This window comes from Talpa occidentalis, unplaced genomic scaffold (genome assembly GCF_014898055.3).
Source record: "Talpa occidentalis isolate TD23 unplaced genomic scaffold, MPIMG_talOcc4v2.1 talOcc4.14, whole genome shotgun sequence".
Taxonomy (NCBI): Eukaryota; Metazoa; Chordata; class Mammalia; order Eulipotyphla; family Talpidae; genus Talpa; species Talpa occidentalis.
This window is the reverse complement of record NW_023601433.1, coordinates 76,698,734-76,715,969: the sequence shown is the minus strand read 5'-3', so window position 1 is coordinate 76,715,969 and position 17,236 is coordinate 76,698,734. Positions and strand designations below refer to the sequence as shown.

Genomic DNA, 17,236 nt, shown 5'->3' with positions numbered 1-17,236 from the left:
TTATTTATTTGTTTGTTTGTTTGTTTTGTTTATACATGCACTGGGTACAGTCAGAAGCACAGGAGGGTGAGAGAATTCACCAGAGCCACAGCGGGGAGCAGAGCAGGCAGAAGGACCGAAGTACACTGCTGAGGGGAGCAGCGGGCGGCAGGAGAGGTCTGCGCGCCATGCGGGACCCTCCTCCAGTGGCCGGGGAGCAGCCAGGGATTGAACCGGCACCGCAAAGGCCGCGGGCAGCTTCGCAACCCAGCGCTCAACCGCTGCGCCACCGGGGAGGCCCCATAGCATCTTTTTTTTTCTTAATTTGTGTGCCTTCAGGTAATTAGCAAAAAAAAGTGACCTTTGATTCTGTATAGGAAGATTATAAATGGCAGACAACTGTGTGGCTTACATTTAACCATGAATGAGCAAAATATTAGAACATATTTTTTTCCCACAATGTCGGACTGGCACTCATCCAAAGGTTCACAGGTCAGAACGCTGGACATAGACAAGCCTCTCTTCTCTCTGCCACCTAATGACACACATGTGGCACAGCAGCCACATCTGCAACGCCTCTAGGGGCAGTATATTATTAGGACATCTGTAAAAGTCTAAAACTGTATCATCTCAGGGTTTTCAGTCTCCATCTAATGCTTTTGTATCTAAGAGTAGTGACATACAGAAAGAATTTAAGGAGGGCCTCCCTGGTGGCACAAGGGGTAAAGTCTCAGCACTATGATACTATTGACAGCCACTGCAGCATGAGTTAGATCCCCAGCCAGGGAGCTGACCGCATAGCCCAACAGACCTCTCCTGGCTCGCCGGCTGCTCCCCTCAGCAGTATATTTCAGTAGATGCACCTGTTCTGCTCCCCACTGTATATCTGGTGAATCCTTTCACACATACACCCCCCCCCCCGCCAGTACCAGCACCTCTGGACTACACCCCAGTTCTTATATGCATAAATAAATAAAATAAATCTTTATAAAAAAAGAATTTAAGAAGGAAAGAAGGTTTAGGGTGAACTATAGACTGGAGGCCAAATCCAGCCCATCTCCTGTTTTTGCAAGGTTCACAACTAAGAATGATTTCTACAGGAACTGACAATAATTTGCAAGAAAGACCTGAGACCCACATGACCCGAAGTTTAATATATTTACCATGGTCCTTTACAGAAAGAGATTTTAAAGCAAACAATTCATTTTCAGATGAATAGACTCCAAGATCCCCTGATCTCTTCAACACACACTTTCCTGTTAATCACTGGCATTGCAGCAGCAGGATATACAGATTTCCTGATTCTGGCCTGCCACCTCAGAGAGACTAGCTTTTAGTAGAAGGTATGAACCTAACTGCATTTCTTGTTCTGCTCAAGACTTAGGTTCCTTCTTGTATTGTACTTTAGTTGCTAAGACTATTTTTTTTCCTAAAGAATTTTGACCCTACAACATCTTTTTAAAAATCCCTTTAGGAAAAAAAAAAAAACTAATCCTTTCAGGATCAATCATTCAACGTAAATGACCCTTGTTGCTAATGAGTAAGTTCTTTATGAAGATTTTGGCTAATAAATGTAGATGAGATGGCTGACCTAGAAAATTACCACACTCCTGCAACAATTATCACTCTCTCACTAGGTGAGAAGTTGATAGAGAACTTCATAATGGGGGTCTACACTGCATTACTGGAGCCCACCAGCCACTATCAGTGTCACTAAAAGTGAGTCAAGCAGGTGTAAATATGCTTGTGTTGATATAGTAAATTTCAGGAATAACACAAGTTTCTTCTCAGAAGAAGGATTTATGTCTCATTATATACTATTTAGTGCTGCTTAAAGACTTTACTATGTAACTGCTGGGCTTTTTTAATTTAAGAGGGATTTCAAAAAGTCCTTTTTTCTCTATTCTTCATAAACTAAAATACAGAAATAATTTTAATAAATCATAAGCAACACAATATAATTTAAAAAGAAGCAAATCAGAACCTTTGTGCTATTTTTTCTCTCCAAATCTGTTTCCTAATCCGTAAAATGAGGTTTCATTAAATATAGTCACCTAAGGCTTTTTTTCAGTTGTGAAATTGTTAAGTCTATTACTCATTTGTTCCAGAATACTAGGTGGCTTCAATAACTTCTACTCATTTAAGAATACTACAGTGCATTTTGAATTTTTGTTTATTTGAATCTTTTAACTCCAACAATCTAAAGTTTTAAGTTACTGTGTACTTTATTATATGAAAATCCATATGCCTCTAATGCCTAATACAGCCCCATTACTGCACTATACCCTACCCCCATTTACTTGCTAATAAGTCAAAAGTAATATAATATCTACCTAATGCCAGCAAATTCCACCTTCTGTGTGATATAGGCACATGTGCTGACCTAAGAGGAGAAGAGAGAGAGAGAGAGAGAGATTCAACACATTAAGGCCATTAAAAAAAGTCACAAACGTCTCTTGACTTTCCAATCTTTTCTAATAATCCAAAGTTCAATTAACATGGGAGTCACAAATTTGTCCCATAGAGAAACCTGTTGGGCAGGAAGAACAATAGATTCTCAAGAGCTTGGCAAGTGCAGAAATAGTAAAGAACAGGAGTCCAACTTCACTAATATACTTACCTTCACCTACCTTTATATATCTCGCTTATAAATAAAACATTTATTTCTCACATTATAAAATAGAACCCTTCCCCACCAAATAAAAAAATGAACAAAGAGGGCCTCCCTGGTGGCACAGGGTTAACATCCTGGCACTATCATGCTATCACCAGCCACTGCTGCATGAGTTCAATCCCTAGCCAGGGAGGTAACCCCATGGCGTAGCAGACCTCTCCTGTCTCGCCTGCTGCTCCCCTCAGCAGTGTATTTCAATAGATCTGCCTGCTCTGCTCCCCACTGTCTCTGGTGAATCCTCTCACACCCCAACCCCCTGCACCTCTAACCTACACCCCAGTTCTTATATGCATAAATCAATAAAAAATAAATAAATCTTTAAAAAAAAAATGAACAAAGATTTTTTTCCTAAAAATGAGTGTATGGGGTCTCCCTGGTGGCACAGTTGGTTGAGTGCAGCACCGTGAAGCTGTCCGCAGCCTCTGCAGTGCCAGTTCAATCCCCACCAGCCTCGGAGCAACCCACATGGCAAGCAGACCTCTCCTGGCTCGTCTGCTGCTCCCCTCAGCAGAGTATTTCAGTCTTTCTGCCTGTTCTGCTCCCTGCTCTGTCTTTGGTGAATCCTCTCACCCTCCTGCGCATCTGGCCTGTACCCCAGCTCTTGTATAAATAAAATAAATCTTAAAAAAAAAAAATAAAAAATGAAAATGAGTGTATGGAAATTCCACCTATAATTTGTTATTTTGTAATACTCAAAAACTCCTATATGGAAAATTTTCAGTACTAGTTTACAGTTCTAATGAACTGATCATTTTAAGTGGCAAATGCTCATGCTGAAAAAAAATAAATGAATAAGGAAAATTGGAGGAGTGCACAGCAAAAAGTAGTCTAACCCAGAAGCAACAAGACCTTGATTCTAGGCCAGTGTCAAGTGCTTACGTACAACCTTTCTTGTCTTGACTTGGGTAATCACTTAAATTCTTTTTTTTAAAGATTTGTTTTTATTTATTCATGCATACAAGAACTGGTGGGCGAGAGGATTCACCAGAGACAGAGTGGGGAACAGAACAGGCAGATCTACTGAAATACACTGCTGAGGGGAGCAGCAGGTGAGACAGGAGAGGTTTGCTGTGCCATGTGGGTCAGCTCCCTGGCTGGGGGTTGAACTCATGCCTCAGTGGCTGTGGATTGCTTCACAGTGCTGAGACTTAAACCCTGTGCCACCCGGGAGATCCAAAATCACCTAAATTCTTAATCTCACTTTTCCTATAAATTAGGAAAATAGTTTATAAATTACATCTAGAAATTATAAACAAATACCTCTCCACAAGGAGATGTGAGGAACAAGTGAAAATCTGAAAATGAAAGTCCCCACCAAAGGTAAAATATTATAATTTCCTATTCAAATCTAAAATGTAAAGTAAAAAATTGTGACCATAAATAAAGAAAGCTCAAAAAATATTTATGGAAAGATATACAAAGTATTTGCAATAATTGTAGATGACAGAATTAGAAACTTTTATTCGTCCATTAAATCTTCTAAATCTACTTATGAATATGGATTATTAATATAATGGAAAAATAATGCTTTTTTTTTTTAATCTTACCAAACTTTTCTTCAGTCGCCACATATCTCCTCGGCCAATATACTGATCCTTAAAGGTTAATTCCACTAGGTCAAGGGTCACATCCTAAAAAGGATAGTAAAAAAATCTCTCTCCATTACTTTGACACACCCGCATAGTTATACAATAAAGTCCAGTCATCATAAAGAAATCTTTTGGTTAAAAAAAAAAATAACCTATTAGAAGCCCACTTGAAAGCTGAACCCTAACAAACAGAATTTTTTCCTGTCAAAGGACCATTTTCAAGGATAGATAAGTCTACAGCAGATTCTATAGCAGCTGTACCAGGGGTTAGTACAAAGAGTACCAGTCCTGTCTGTAATCCTGATTCTGCTAAAGAAACATGATATTGAGTTGTGAGCTTTATTTCCCTACACAACGTCAATAAATACATATATACCAAATTTTTTAAAGACGTACTTTAAAAGGGGGAGGGAGGCTTAAATGCAACCTACATACTACCTATAACTGAAGTTACCTATATATGATCACATATTTAATAGACCAACACTGTATTTAAGTAACTCATTATTTCCTTAGAGACCTAATCTTGAGAAAGGGTGCTAATCATTGCAAAAAGATATTCATGTCCAGGGGGCCTCCCCGGTGGCGCAGGGGTTGAGCGCTGGGATGCGAAGTTGCCCCCAGCCTCTGCAGCACCGGTTCGATCCCTGGCCACCGGGTAAGGGTCCCACATGGTGCGCAAACCTCTCCTGCCGCCCGCTGCTCCCCTCAGCAGTGTATTTCGTCAGTCTGCCTGTTCTGTTCCCTGCTCTGGCTCTGGTGAGTTCTCTCACCCTCCCGCACTTCTGACTGTACCCAGTGCTTGTATAAATAAATAAATAAATAACTGAATCTTTAAAAAAAAAGAAAATGAAAAGATAAGCCAGAGACAAGAGAAAATATTAAAAAAAAAAAAAAAGATATTCATGTCCAGAACAAAGTAATACCTTAGGGTCTACAACATTCACATAAACATCTTGATAAGGTCTTAGACGAAAAACTTGAGTTACAGTCTGGTCTACACTGATAGTTTCTGGAACAGAAAAGAAATCTGCATCAGGTAACATTCTGAAAAATCAGGTAAATATATTCTAATCTAAATACGCAGACATTCAGCAAGTAATACAACTGATCATTTGCCATGGGTAAGACATATTCTCTGCTTTCCAAGAGCTTAAAATCTGGAGTTCTCTTTTCAGAAGAAATAAGACCTGAGCCTAAGCAACTGAAAAAATGGGAGAGGAAAACAGGGAAAGAGACACATAGAGAGAAAAGGAAGAAATTAGAACTTTCAAAGGGTTATAAAAACACAGAAGAGGAAAGAGGTCCTTTCTCATTTGAGAGTAGTGGGAGTAATTAAGGAAGGAACACACTTTTCAATGAGCTCTTAAGTCTGGTAAGAAACTTTTTTTTTTTTTTTTTTGCATAGAAGAACTGAGGTGTAGGCCAGAGGTGCAGGTGGGTGAGAGGATTCACCAGAGACAGAGTGGGGAGCAGAGTGGGGAGCAGAACAGGCAGACTGACTGAAATGCACTGCTGAGAGAGGGACACAGCGGGCAAGAGAGGAGAGGTCTGCTGCGACATAAGTAGGTTAGCTCCCTGGCCAGGGATCAAAGTTAGGCTTTAGTGTTGATAGCTCTAAGACGTAACCCCTAGCCATCAAAAAGGCCTTAAGTCTGGTAAGAAACTTAACAGAAGATGAGATGAGGGAATGGGTACTTTTAGGGTCTGGGTACTTTTAGGATCTAGGCTATAGATAGTATTCGTCCATCAAGTTGAAATATAAAGTGGACATCAAAATCCTTTAGAGCAAATTAAGTCTTCTTTATTTTAAATACTATTTAAGGAATTTATCTTATTTGCTGTCAGTTAACTTATTGGTTCCATAATGGGCGTGGCATAGTTGTTAAAGAAAAAACAGAAAGGAATTGGATCCAAATGAGTAGTAGAACCATAGCTGGGCCTCCCACACTTACTGACTTCAGGCAAGTCAGTAAGTCACAGAGACTGTTTCCTCATTCACTCAAGAGTTTGTGGGGTGTCTCCCTAGTGGCCTAAAGTTATGTCTCAGCACTGCCACCATCAAGGCTTAGTTTGAACCCTGGCCAGGGAGGTAACCCACATATTAACAGTATATTTCAGTAAATCCATCTGCCTGCTCCCCACTCAGTTTCTGGTGAATCCTCTCACCTCCACACCTCTGGTCTATACCCCAGTCCTTCTATGCAAAGAAAAAAAAAGTTTGTGGAAAGATAAAGAGAGATGACAAAAAGGTCCCCATGCCCTGCACATGTGGTAGGCCATGATTAATGTGTCCCTTCCTCACCCCATCCTCAATAGGCACTTAACAAATTTTGGGGGGAAAATATACATAGGAAAGCACTTTTTGGCAATAATTTTTTTTGGAGTTAAGTGTAAAGCTTTACCTTTTCAGATATCTTTATCCTAAACCTAAATATAGTTATTTCAGCACTCTCAAGATGCTGACAAATGAGATGCCTTGACAGTTTTGTTATCTGACCATTTTTAAAGAGTTAACACAATTAAAGAAGGAGAGAAGTATAAGTGTATCCTTATTCCCTAAGAGCATGAGAAGAGATTTCTTGCAGTTTCTGGGACAGTAAGGGGCAAACATCTCAGAGAGCCACATGAAATTCTTACCTTTCTGTAAATCTTCCTTAAGTGACTTGACTTGCAAAAGCAGAGGGCTGGAAAATAAAGCAAAAAAGCCATGGGAAACTAGGCAGTAACTAACCAGCTTTCTTTGCCCCCTAAAGAGACAAATCCATTTCTGGACACACTGTAACTATAGCACAGCAATGGGAAAAAGCTTCCTTTAGAAACAAAGAAACTCTGTACTTGTGCTCAAGGAAATGGATAAATGCTACAGAACTTTTCAGAGTTGTCCTCTCTGTTTTGGAAACAGAAAGGATGGACTACTTTAAAAACAAATTATTGGCTTATCAATCCAATAGGGCTGAAGCATTTTCATCCACAGGCAAAAGTCTCTTTTGCCCCTTAGGCAAAAAATCATTTGGAAACAGCAGGCTGCTCAGTTAGTTCCCCTGAATCAAGTGAGAGGCTCACCTGTATTCATCGTTAGGATGAGCAATCTCCACAATATCTCCAAGTTTGATGTGAGGAAACACTTTGGGATTCACGACTAGCTCATCATCTGAAAAACAATTCAGCAACCTTAAGCAGAAAGCACATTCATTTGGGTAACAGGTTGCTGTGTTTTCACCCTGGGTCCTTCCGGCCCCAGCAGGTTGGTATTACTACTTCATCTCACAAATGACATTCCATTTCAACTAATGGATCAACTAAATTTGCTGGTGGGCAGCTAAGTGGGACAGCATGACAGCATTCTGGTACCCTTGTCTCCCAGAGCCCACTGTGCCCAGGGAAAAACAGCCCTTGCTCTCCTGGAATTAGGCCTCTGAGAGTTCCTTACTCCCTCAAATATCATGTGTGGGGCCTCCCTGGTTGTACAGGGGTTAAAGACAGCACCATCAAGCTATCACCAGCCACTGCAGCACAAGTTCGATCCTCTGCCAGCCAAGAAGCAAGCCACAAAGCGCAACAGACCTCTCCTGCCCCAGCCGCTGCTCCCCTCAGCAGTGTATTTTAGTACATCTGCCGGTTCTGCTCAGTACTTTCTCTGGTGAATCCTCTCACCTCCCCGCACCTCTGGCTTATACCCCAGTTCTTATATGCATAAATATATAAATCTTTAAAAAAATCATGTGTGTAGCATATACAAAGAACAGCCTGGGTTCCACAGATTTAGCACAACCTGATTCAAAAATATTCCCCAAATACTGTCTTAATATGACCCTCACATTAAGTCTCTGGATCTACTGGATCATGGTGTAGAGAGGAAAAAACCTCAATAGCAATGAGGTGACTTCCCTAAGGGTGCACAGCTGGTAATAAATAGCCCACCCAGGACTCATTACTAGTCCAGGTTCCTCCTCCTAAAACCCACCACTTCTCACATGTCATAAAAAATCAAGGCAAATAAAATGCAATAGACTTTGGAGGGCAGCACCCCATCAGGGGAAAACGTCAGATATCAGTTCACATTAGGATCCAATAAGACCCCATAGCAAAGACATGATTTCCTAAGTTTATCTACTCTACCTCCCAATGGGAGTTGGGAAGAACTCACAAATATAATAAATTCAGAATCATAAAGGTGGAATGGTGTTTTCTGTTTTAATTTTGGGGGCAAGAAATGGCCTTTAATTATGCTAAAACCATGACAAATAAGTATAAGCAGATTTCAAATGCAATCAGACCCCACAAAAATTTAGTCAAGGGGCCTCCCTGGTGGCACAAGGGATTAAGATGCAGCACTATGAAGCTATCCACAGCCACTGCAGCACGAGTTCGATCCCCAGCCAGGGACATGAACCACATGGCGCAGAAAACCTCTGTCTCACCTGCTGCTCCCCTTGGCAGTATGTTTCAGTCAATCTACCTGTTCTGCTCCCCACTCTGTCTCTGGTGAATCCTCTCACCCCCTGCATCTCTGGTCTGCACCCCAGCTCTTGTATGCATAAATAAATAAATCTTTAAAAAAAATTTAGTGTAGTAAAACAAAGCACTGGGTTAATCCCAAAATTTATTTGGTATATTTTTCCATTGAGAGCTTTATGCCAAATCCTCTATAAAATTCTCCCCAAACCTCAATAACCTGAAATGAGCAATCTGAGCATGGATTCTATTCTGCTTTATCATTTCTTTTTTGCACATTTCTCATCAAGCTAAAAGCTTTTCAGAGACCAAGGACCTTGCTGCACTCATAATCTATATATGGGGCAGGTATGCACCTAATTTTGTTGGGTGCATTCTTATTTATAGTCTTTCAGGAAGGTACAGCATGTAGCTACCTGTCTTGTACACATGTACAAGAAATTTGCATACATTATAAACAACTGTATATACTGTAGCCTTATATCTTTTCCTCTGTCAAAAGTTACCTCTATTATTCATTCATTCTACTCCAAACTGTTTAGGGAGCATTAACTGCATACAAAGTATAGTGTCACCAACAGACTGCTGTTTTAGCAGAAATTGTGTTTCAAATATAGCAATCACTGATATAGCCTTGTTCCTTAATTATAATGGCTACATTTATTGCACAGCACAAACCAGCCTAGTTCTTTGCTAAAGACTACATACATCATCTTACTTAATCCATGCAACACCTTATGATATAGAAACTATTGTTTTCCCTTTTGGGCAGTCCTTTCCCTGGTAAGACTTATACATACATGTCACAGGAGCAAATACATGCTAAAATACAATTTTAAAAAGACTTGTAGTGTTGCTAATTCCAATTTCTGGTTGTTAGAACAGAAGAGGAAATTATTCCTTTACAAAAGAAAAGGAAATCACATGACTAAGTGCTCGCCAGATGCTAAGAGAAACTATTTTATAGCACTTGAATCTGTAGATGGGGGTATGCTAGAGGTCCCAGGGAAAGTTAGCAGCAGAGCTGATACTCCAGATTCTAGTTTAATGCAAGACAACAAGCTGTGTCCTGCCCCTTCTCACTATGCCTTGGAGCCAGGCAAAGGTTCACTCTTTGATCATACCTGTCTCACGTACATCTACGCCTTCTCGCTCACTAAATCTAAGTTTCTCTTATCTGCCAAACTAGTGCAGGCTGGAATTTTAATCAGAAAACATGTAGCAAAACTACAACACACCAATAGTAAACTGGCAATATTCATAACGTTTCTTAAAACTCAGAAAGGAAATGCTTTTCAGAAGGAGCCTGTGCTCTCTGGCCCTACTGCCCTCCCAATTACTGTATTATATTTGCTGCTTCACTCAGTTAAGTAGTCTGTCTAGCTTCTGAAAGTCACATGAGTCAGGGTGTAATTTTCAAGGCACTGGACACACCAGAAACTCAGCCAATTTACACAACCCCCAAAGACCAATCAATACTGACCACTGCCCCCAAAGCCCTTCTTGTGGATGACAAGTTTGTAGACCTTTGTTGTTCTCATCTTGCTCCGTGGTTTCCTTCAGCTGTTCCAAGCTTGGGGGAGAGAAGTCATCTTGCCTCCCTGTCATTGAAATACAAACAAAAAGACTGGAACATCAGATTTTTCCCTATAAATGCTTTATGATTTCAGGTCAGTGAAAACACTGGTGTTAATCAGCTGAGAGGTGGCACCCACACTTGCATGAAATCACTCACTCAGGATGGAAGCTAACTGCCAAAAAGATGCTCTATTACACCCCAAAGGGAAACTTACAGCGAGCGGGGCACTAGTTACCTAGACTCTAAATCAAAACAGCCAAATATCAAAGAGATCTTAAAAAAGGTGAGCGCACTCATTTTTTTTAGATGAGGAAAGTGAAGGCCAGCCAAGGGACATGCCCAAGGTCACTCATACAGAGAGGGACTCCCACCGGTCACGCTTTGCCGTCAATATCCAGTGCAAGATGAGTATAAATTGGAGGGCAGAGGTTCGCTTCCGAATCTTCATCTATATACAAACTCCTAGTGATTGCTTCCTCCCTCTCTTTCACTTCACAGCCGAGGCCACTGAGGCTCAGAGAGGAACTGAACTTGGTCACACAGCCGAATGGGGGTGGGGTCAGGACTCGAACCAGGGTCGCGGCCCCATTCCTCACGCTCCCCAAACCCCGGCCCGGACGTGCAGGTCCACTCACCCGCAGCTCCACAGCCCTTTCCCGCGCCAGGCCCGGGGCCCGAGGGCCGGACCCTGGCTGGGGCTCCCGCGCCTCTTCCGGACGGCCCGCCTACGCCCCCACAGCCCCCGCGGCTTCCGCCCGGGAGCCCCAGGAGCCGGCCGGCCCGCCTCGGCCGCCGAGCGCTCTCACCTGAGAACCCGCGCCGCTCGGGTGGCTCCGCCCCAGGGCCCCGCCCCCTTCCCGCCCCCCCGCCCCGGGCCGCTCTGGCCCGGCCTCCGCCTCCTCTCAGTGTCCACGCCATTTCCCCATCCGGGGCCTGCGCCGGGGGCGGGGCGTCGCGGGTGGCCTCCTCCCGCCGCTCCCGGCCTTTCCCGCTCGCGGACATGGGGGGCTGCGGCCCTAGAAAGGAAGTCCTTGTCCCCTTGTCCTCTCAGAAGTTCTGAGATAGCTTCGTGCCCGAGAGCTGCATTTCCGACGTAGAGATCACGCAACAGGGCAAACTCGGGCCCGTGTCCCCGGATCTGTGCAGGCTGTTTATGGACCCTCGCCTGGCCTCCCAGGCTGCTGGGGGACACAAACTGGTTTTTGGAGGAACCGTAGGAGGCACGTGCGGCGGTCTCTGCCGAGAAGTAGCCACTTTGAGGGGCTGTTGAAACCCCCTTCCAAACCCCGAATGATTTTGTCTGTAGCTAATGATAACAATAGTTACTGGAGCTTTCCCAGACGTCCCTATAAAGGGCAGGCCTCTACTGGGTGACAGGGAGGCTGGGGATGTTGGGGGAAAAGGATGTCCTAAAAGGCTTTATTTCCCTGTTTTCCTCCCTGAGTTGTACATTTTCCTTATTTCCTTTTCCCTTGTAAATAAACCTTTTATTAACCTTTTGTGTGTGCCTGTAGTGGAGTATTAATAAGTCCCTTTTAAGCGTGCGGGTGAGGACCCACAGCCAGGCAACCCGTTCAATATCGGGGCTGCCCTATAACAGGAACACGAAACTCCTCAGAAAGAAGCAAGGATGGATCCTGACCCGGTCGCGTCCAGCTTGGATCCCAAGGCTGAGTGATTAAGCAGCAGCCTAATCTCTCACCCATGGGCTCAGGCTGTCTGTAGGTACATCTTTCCTGGAGGAGTCAGAGCTGCGTAGGCTGAAGCTGACCAAGGGCTCCCGACAAGTTGCCGGCTCCATCTAATTCATTTATGGTTTTCAGAATTTGTCCAGTGTTGAAAGGAAAAGAACATCCATGCCACACAGCGACTTAGGAGTGGGCAAAGGGAACCCTGTAGCAAGACAAGAGCTTCTTTATGCATTGGTGCTTTTGCTTTAGAATTCAGAGGGTAAATAGCTATTAAATATATGCGTGTGTGTATATATATTGTATTGAAGAAAAACACAGGTGACCTGCAACAGTGACAACAGTTTTCCCGGATAAATTGTAAAATGTAAAAGATATTTATGTTGTGAATTGAGGATACATACCCAGGTCCCGCAGACTCTTTTCTACCCCTAACATTAATGGCTGGTGAGAAGTCCTGCCACCCCAAAGGGAGAGCTAAGGGGATTCTCTCTTTGGCTGCAGGGGAATGTGATTCCTTCTCCTGAGAGATAGTCATAATTGTTGTCGTATCTTAGAAATGCAAATATTTCACTTTTAAATTTGATGAGTCTCATTAAAAAAACTTGGCAAATACTGAGATTTATTTTTTTAGCGGTCTAAAGCTGGGCAAGGTTAGGGAAGGCTGGAGCTGGTAGCCCCCAGATTGGGGAGCCAAGTGCCTTGGCTCATCCATCCATCCATCCCTGTGTTTAACCACCTGCAGGATTGCCTGTTTCTCACTACATGGTTTTGCACAAGAGAAGTCTCTTTTCTTAAATTTCTCCCCTATCAATAGGAACAAAAGTACATGTCCTTCACAAGGTTCAAATGGGATGAGGAATATGTTACACTAGGTGTTTGTAGTTAAAGAAATTTAAAGTGCTAGTAAATCTAGAGTATGGTTAGCTAACCCAAAGCATGGAATCGGGAAATTAGCTCCCCTCAATGTTTAGGAAATCTAATGATAAAAATGAAGCATCTTTGAACCCTTGTGCCTAATATAGTACTAAGAGCAGGGCTGGGGCTGTCACCTTAGAGTACAAAAATGTTAAAGGGGTGACAAAACCTCATAATGTTTAATGAAATAGTTTTAAAAATAAAAATCAGTACAAACACCCTCTCTGAACACATTTTTTTAATTTTAAAAATTTATTTATTTATATATATTTTACATCAGCATTCATTTTTGAAAAATGTTTGCTTTCTTCTCTCAGGTGTAGTCCCCATAAAATTCCCACCATCAAGTCACTCGTGTACCATCACTGTTGTTTTTTGGAGTCTGTGGGTTTGGAGTGCCAGGTCCTTGGGTTCACTCTGGAAAAGGTGTCACCAGAGCTCACATTTCAGCAGCATGCGGCGAGTTCCCCAGGCAGGTTTCTCCACAAGACAGAGACGGTTAGTTAGTTATATTTAAAGGCAGGTTTATTAGGGAAAGGGACGGAAGAGTAAAAGACACCTGCATAGACACAAGCAGGCAGGAAGAGGTGCCCCAAAGGGACAGGTTTGCTGAGAGGCCTGCATGGTTGCAGGTGGGCGGCCTTGTGGAGAGAGGCCTCCACTGAGGGAGGTCAGTGAGGAAAAGTCCCAGCAGGTACAGGTCACGGTAGGCAGGGAGGCTGCTGCCCTGCAGTGGGAGAAAGCTGATGAAAAAAGCACCAGCATAGGCACAGGTGGGCAGAGGGAGTGCTGCTCTGAACACATTTTAAAAGACAAGATCAGTAATGGTGCTGTGCAGAATTGTATCAGAGCCTGAGGATGAAGAACAAACCAGTAATACTGAGTTTCTCAAATCCCCTTACCATGGGTGTGTAGTTGCCAGAGAAAGTACTCAAGAAAGTGAAAACTGCAAATATTTTAAAGTGAATTTCTACTTAATGCATCCCAACAGTATCTGTAGTGGCCTATGTATGAGTTGTAAGTGCTATGGACATTATTTGGACTTGCAAGGGCTGAAGACAATAGGACTGGCATTTGGATTTTTAAGACTCAGTCCTAACTAATGCTGGGAAAACAACTATCTCAGCCCAAAATGATCCTCATGTTGACTAACTCAGAGATACCTTGATCAGAGAAGAAATAATTAAAATCTCAGGCCTCCCTGGTGGGGCAGGGGTTAAAGTCTCAGACAATCAAGTCACCCCAGTCCTGAATCATGATTTGAATCTCCAGCCAGGGAAATAACCCACATGGTGCACCAGACCTCTCCTATCTCCCCTGCTGCTCCCCTCAGCAGTGTATTTCAGTGGATGGGCCTGTTCTGCTACCCACTCTGTCTCTGTGAATCCTCTCACTGCCACACCTCTGGCCTACACCCCAGTTCTTCTGTGCATAAATAAAAATAAATCTTTAAAAAAAATTAAAATCTCTCCTTAAACCTCCAAATCCCTACCTCTCTAATCAGCTAAACTGATAAGATCCAAGAAATAACTGATTTCTGTTTTTAAGACAAGGCTGTGTGATCTGGGGTAAGTTGATTCCATTCTCTGAATCTCAATTTCCTCCCAGGTAAGCATCATTTCCCATCAAGTCTTTTGAATGTCTGCTTGTGTCAGACACTATGCTAAGGGTCTAGTAAAGAAAGAATAGCGAACAAAACGGTGGGGGGTGGAAGACAGACGGTAAATGAATCAATCAAGAGATGCAACAGGACAATTTCAGCTTGCGTTAAAGCTATGAAGAAATCAAAATGTTATAGGACAGGGAGAGGGGCAGCCCAAGCCCCGCAAACCTGCCTATTCTAAATGGGTTCTGCCATCCGCCGCATCAACACAAAACTTCCTCAGTCTCTTCTGCAGCTTCTCCTCTTCCTGCTCAGCTCCACCCTCCCTTGGGTGGGGCAGGGAACCTCCCCCTTTCCTGGGGACCACCCTGTTGCAAAAACAAGGTGCAGTAAAGGATTAGATCAGATTTGACATAGATTTACTAGTCGGTGAGATTGTAAGGAGCAGGGGAGTGACATTACCTAAAACACCTATTCCAGTTATAAAAGATCTCTTGGGCTGCCAGAGAGGAAGCTAGGAGAACGCTAGTGATGTAGCCATCTAGGCCAGAAAACCCGTGGGCAGGACCAGAGTGATGGCAGTGGAAACAGACATTAGGCCCTTGGGCTCTCACACCGGCAAGCCATAGGTGTGTTTCCCTTTAAGAATCCAGGCCGCTGGGGGGGGGCGGAGGGACGCGACGGCTAGCAGAGGGCGGGGGGCCGAACGCGGGAAGAGCCGCCCTTAGGAGTGCGCGCGCGCCGTGCGGGGGCGGGACTTGGGCGAACCCGCATGGCTGGCTTGGGCCCCGGATAAGGAAGTGCGGGGGGAGGGGACTGGGGGGAGAACCATAGAGACGAAGCGGCGGTGGCGGGCGGAGCGCCCTCGGGCTCTCTTGGCTCAGTAGGCTCAGGTAGACTTGGCGGCGACCGGGCTGCGGCTGCAGAGGCTGGGCTGGCCGAGCGAGCGCGGGCCGCGGAGCAGGCCTCAGGGTAAGAGGCCGGGGGCGGGAAGGTTTCGGGCGTAGCCGCCCCGCCCCATCCACCCTGAGGGAACCCTCCGCCGGGCGGTGCAGGCTGCAGGGGAGCCCTGCCCCCCGCCCCCCCTCCCGGCTGCCGAAGGGGACGGAGGCTGGGCCGTCGGCCGCGGAGCGACCCGTGGAGAGAGCGTAGACCCAGCCCTGCATCGGAAGAGGGAGACGGTTTCTCCGAGTCATGGCTTCGGCGGGGGAGAGAGAGTCCTCTTTCACCTCGATATGGCGAGGACCCCCAACTTTCTTCCTCCGGTAGGACGACGCCCCTCGTCGTGGGCGGACGCTCTGCCCCAGCGCCGGTGCGTTTGTCAGCAGGAGGAGAGCCTCTCCCGGGATCGGAGAGGGCGATTCTGAACTTATTTTTAAGGAGGAGTGAGAGAAATACCCGCTAAACAAGACCTCCCCCTACCCCAGTCTGGTCAGCGCCCCCCAGATGAAGAGCGACCATCAACTTGCCGAAAAGTGAGGCGGGGGTTGGGGGGTGGGGTCTTACTTTCCTGTTAGAAAGAGACTTAGCGTCTCTCCTTGCTCACCTTTACCCCGAGATACCGAGGAAGACTCTGAATTTACTTGATGGTTTTAGAAATCGTCCTTTCTCCCCTCCCCCAGTCTTGTCCACAGAGGGAGCCTCGCTCCTCTTCCCCGAGGTCTCTCGGTGTGCAGCGAGCTCCTTTCTGTTGCACAATTAAGAGCATGGCGTTTGGAGTGGGGTACTTGCAAGCCGTGTCTCCCTCTTCGCATCTTTGTGACCTTGACTAATGGCTTAAGCTTTCTCAGTCTTGGTTACCCCTTCTCTGATTTGGGTACTCTTTAGCGAATTACCAGGAGAGGTAAGAGAGGATTTGTGTGCGTGTTTTTAATACATAGTAAGCTTTTGGTAAATTATTGCTATTCCTGTTAATTTGTTTAAAAGACAAAAACTAGTATCTTTAACAGAGAGGCCTTTTTCCATGTTTACTCCCCCCACGGCCCCCCTCAACCCTTCTCATAAGAAAGAGGACTTTCCCCCCCAGGGGTGGAGTAGCACCTCCACTTTTAGAACCCGCCATATTCCCCAAATTAACACTTAGAGTAATCAGGAAAAAAGACTTTTTACAAACTTATTTCTGTAGAGGGGGGAGACTTGATACCGAAGCCAGTCTTTCCTTTGTCCAGAGAAGCCATCACTTCTTATTGAGGGGTTAGAGATGTCCTCTCCCACTCCCTCTGCTAGCTCTAGTGAAGGAAACGCTTCCTTCTGTTTGCCCCTCCAACCCCCGAAAAGTAAGCCCAACTTTTTTCTTGCTCTCCCTCCCAAGATAACACTATACCTTTGGAAGGAGGACTCTTTCTGCTGTATATTTAGAGTGGCGCAGATGGTTTCTTTTCTCCTCTTCCTTAGAAAAAGAAATGAAAACCTTTCATGTAGAGTCTTTGTCAGTAGAAATTAGGAGCATTTTCACTGTTTCACTCTCCAGGTGGAGACAAGCATCCTTTTTCTGCGTGCAGTAAAGGGAGTTAAAGGAAAATAGTGCTTGGTGCTGTTTGAGATCTTGAGAAAACTGGCCCCTATTAGTGTATGGTCTGCCCCACTTTCAGTTTGTCTAGAGATCTTGTAAAATGCTTTTCTTTCTCTGTCCCTCAAGAAGGGGTCTGTTCTCTGACCTTCCTCTTGGAGGGATCTCCAAGAGTGTCAGCATCGTTGGAAAGAAAGCCCCTTTCTCAAGGTGAAAGTAGTGTTGGGAATGCCTGATGG

The 17,236-nt window shown here is 44.5% G+C and overlaps 2 protein-coding genes and 1 non-coding gene across 21 annotated transcripts in view; 1 reads left to right on the top strand and 2 right to left on the bottom strand.

Moving 5' to 3' along the window:
• DEPDC5 (DEP domain containing 5, GATOR1 subcomplex subunit) overlaps positions 1-11,124 on the bottom strand; it is a 110,145-nt gene extending 99,021 nt beyond the window's left edge. For 10 of the 11 annotated variants that reach the window (XR_005125153.1, XM_037510958.2, XM_037510964.2 and 7 more), the window contains exons 1-7: positions 10,915-10,991; positions 10,184-10,301; positions 7,309-7,396; positions 6,883-6,929; positions 5,169-5,254; positions 4,201-4,284; positions 2,313-2,362 (exon numbers count right to left, since the gene is read on the bottom strand). Coding sequence is in view for 10 of the 11 variants with exons in the window: in XM_037510958.2 (XP_037366855.1) it covers positions 2,313-2,362; positions 4,201-4,284; positions 5,169-5,254; positions 6,883-6,929; positions 7,309-7,396; positions 10,184-10,241 (413 nt within the window). In the remaining variant the exon portion in view is untranslated. Of the gene's footprint in view, positions 1-2,312; positions 2,363-4,200; positions 4,285-5,168; positions 5,255-6,882; positions 6,930-7,308; positions 7,397-10,183; positions 10,302-10,914; positions 10,992-11,085 lie in introns of those variants that run through there. The other variant, XM_037510960.2, reaches the window with a different exon arrangement.
• On the bottom strand, positions 438-568 carry LOC119245419 (small nucleolar RNA SNORA17). Its single transcript, XR_005125347.1, has one exon. It is a non-coding gene; the product is annotated as a small nucleolar RNA SNORA17 (small nucleolar RNA).
• Positions 11,125-15,374: 4,250 nt separating the features above from the next.
• Positions 15,375-17,236, top strand: part of PRR14L (proline rich 14 like) — a 59,631-nt gene continuing 57,769 nt past the window's right edge. For 2 of the 9 annotated variants that reach the window (XM_054695273.1, XM_054695268.1), the window contains exon 1: positions 15,566-15,963. The gene's annotated coding sequence lies outside the window, so the exon portion shown is untranslated. Of the gene's footprint in view, positions 15,461-15,565; positions 15,964-17,236 lie in introns of those variants that run through there. The other 7 variants (XM_054695275.1, XM_037510954.2, XM_054695271.1 and 4 more) reach the window with 6 other exon arrangements.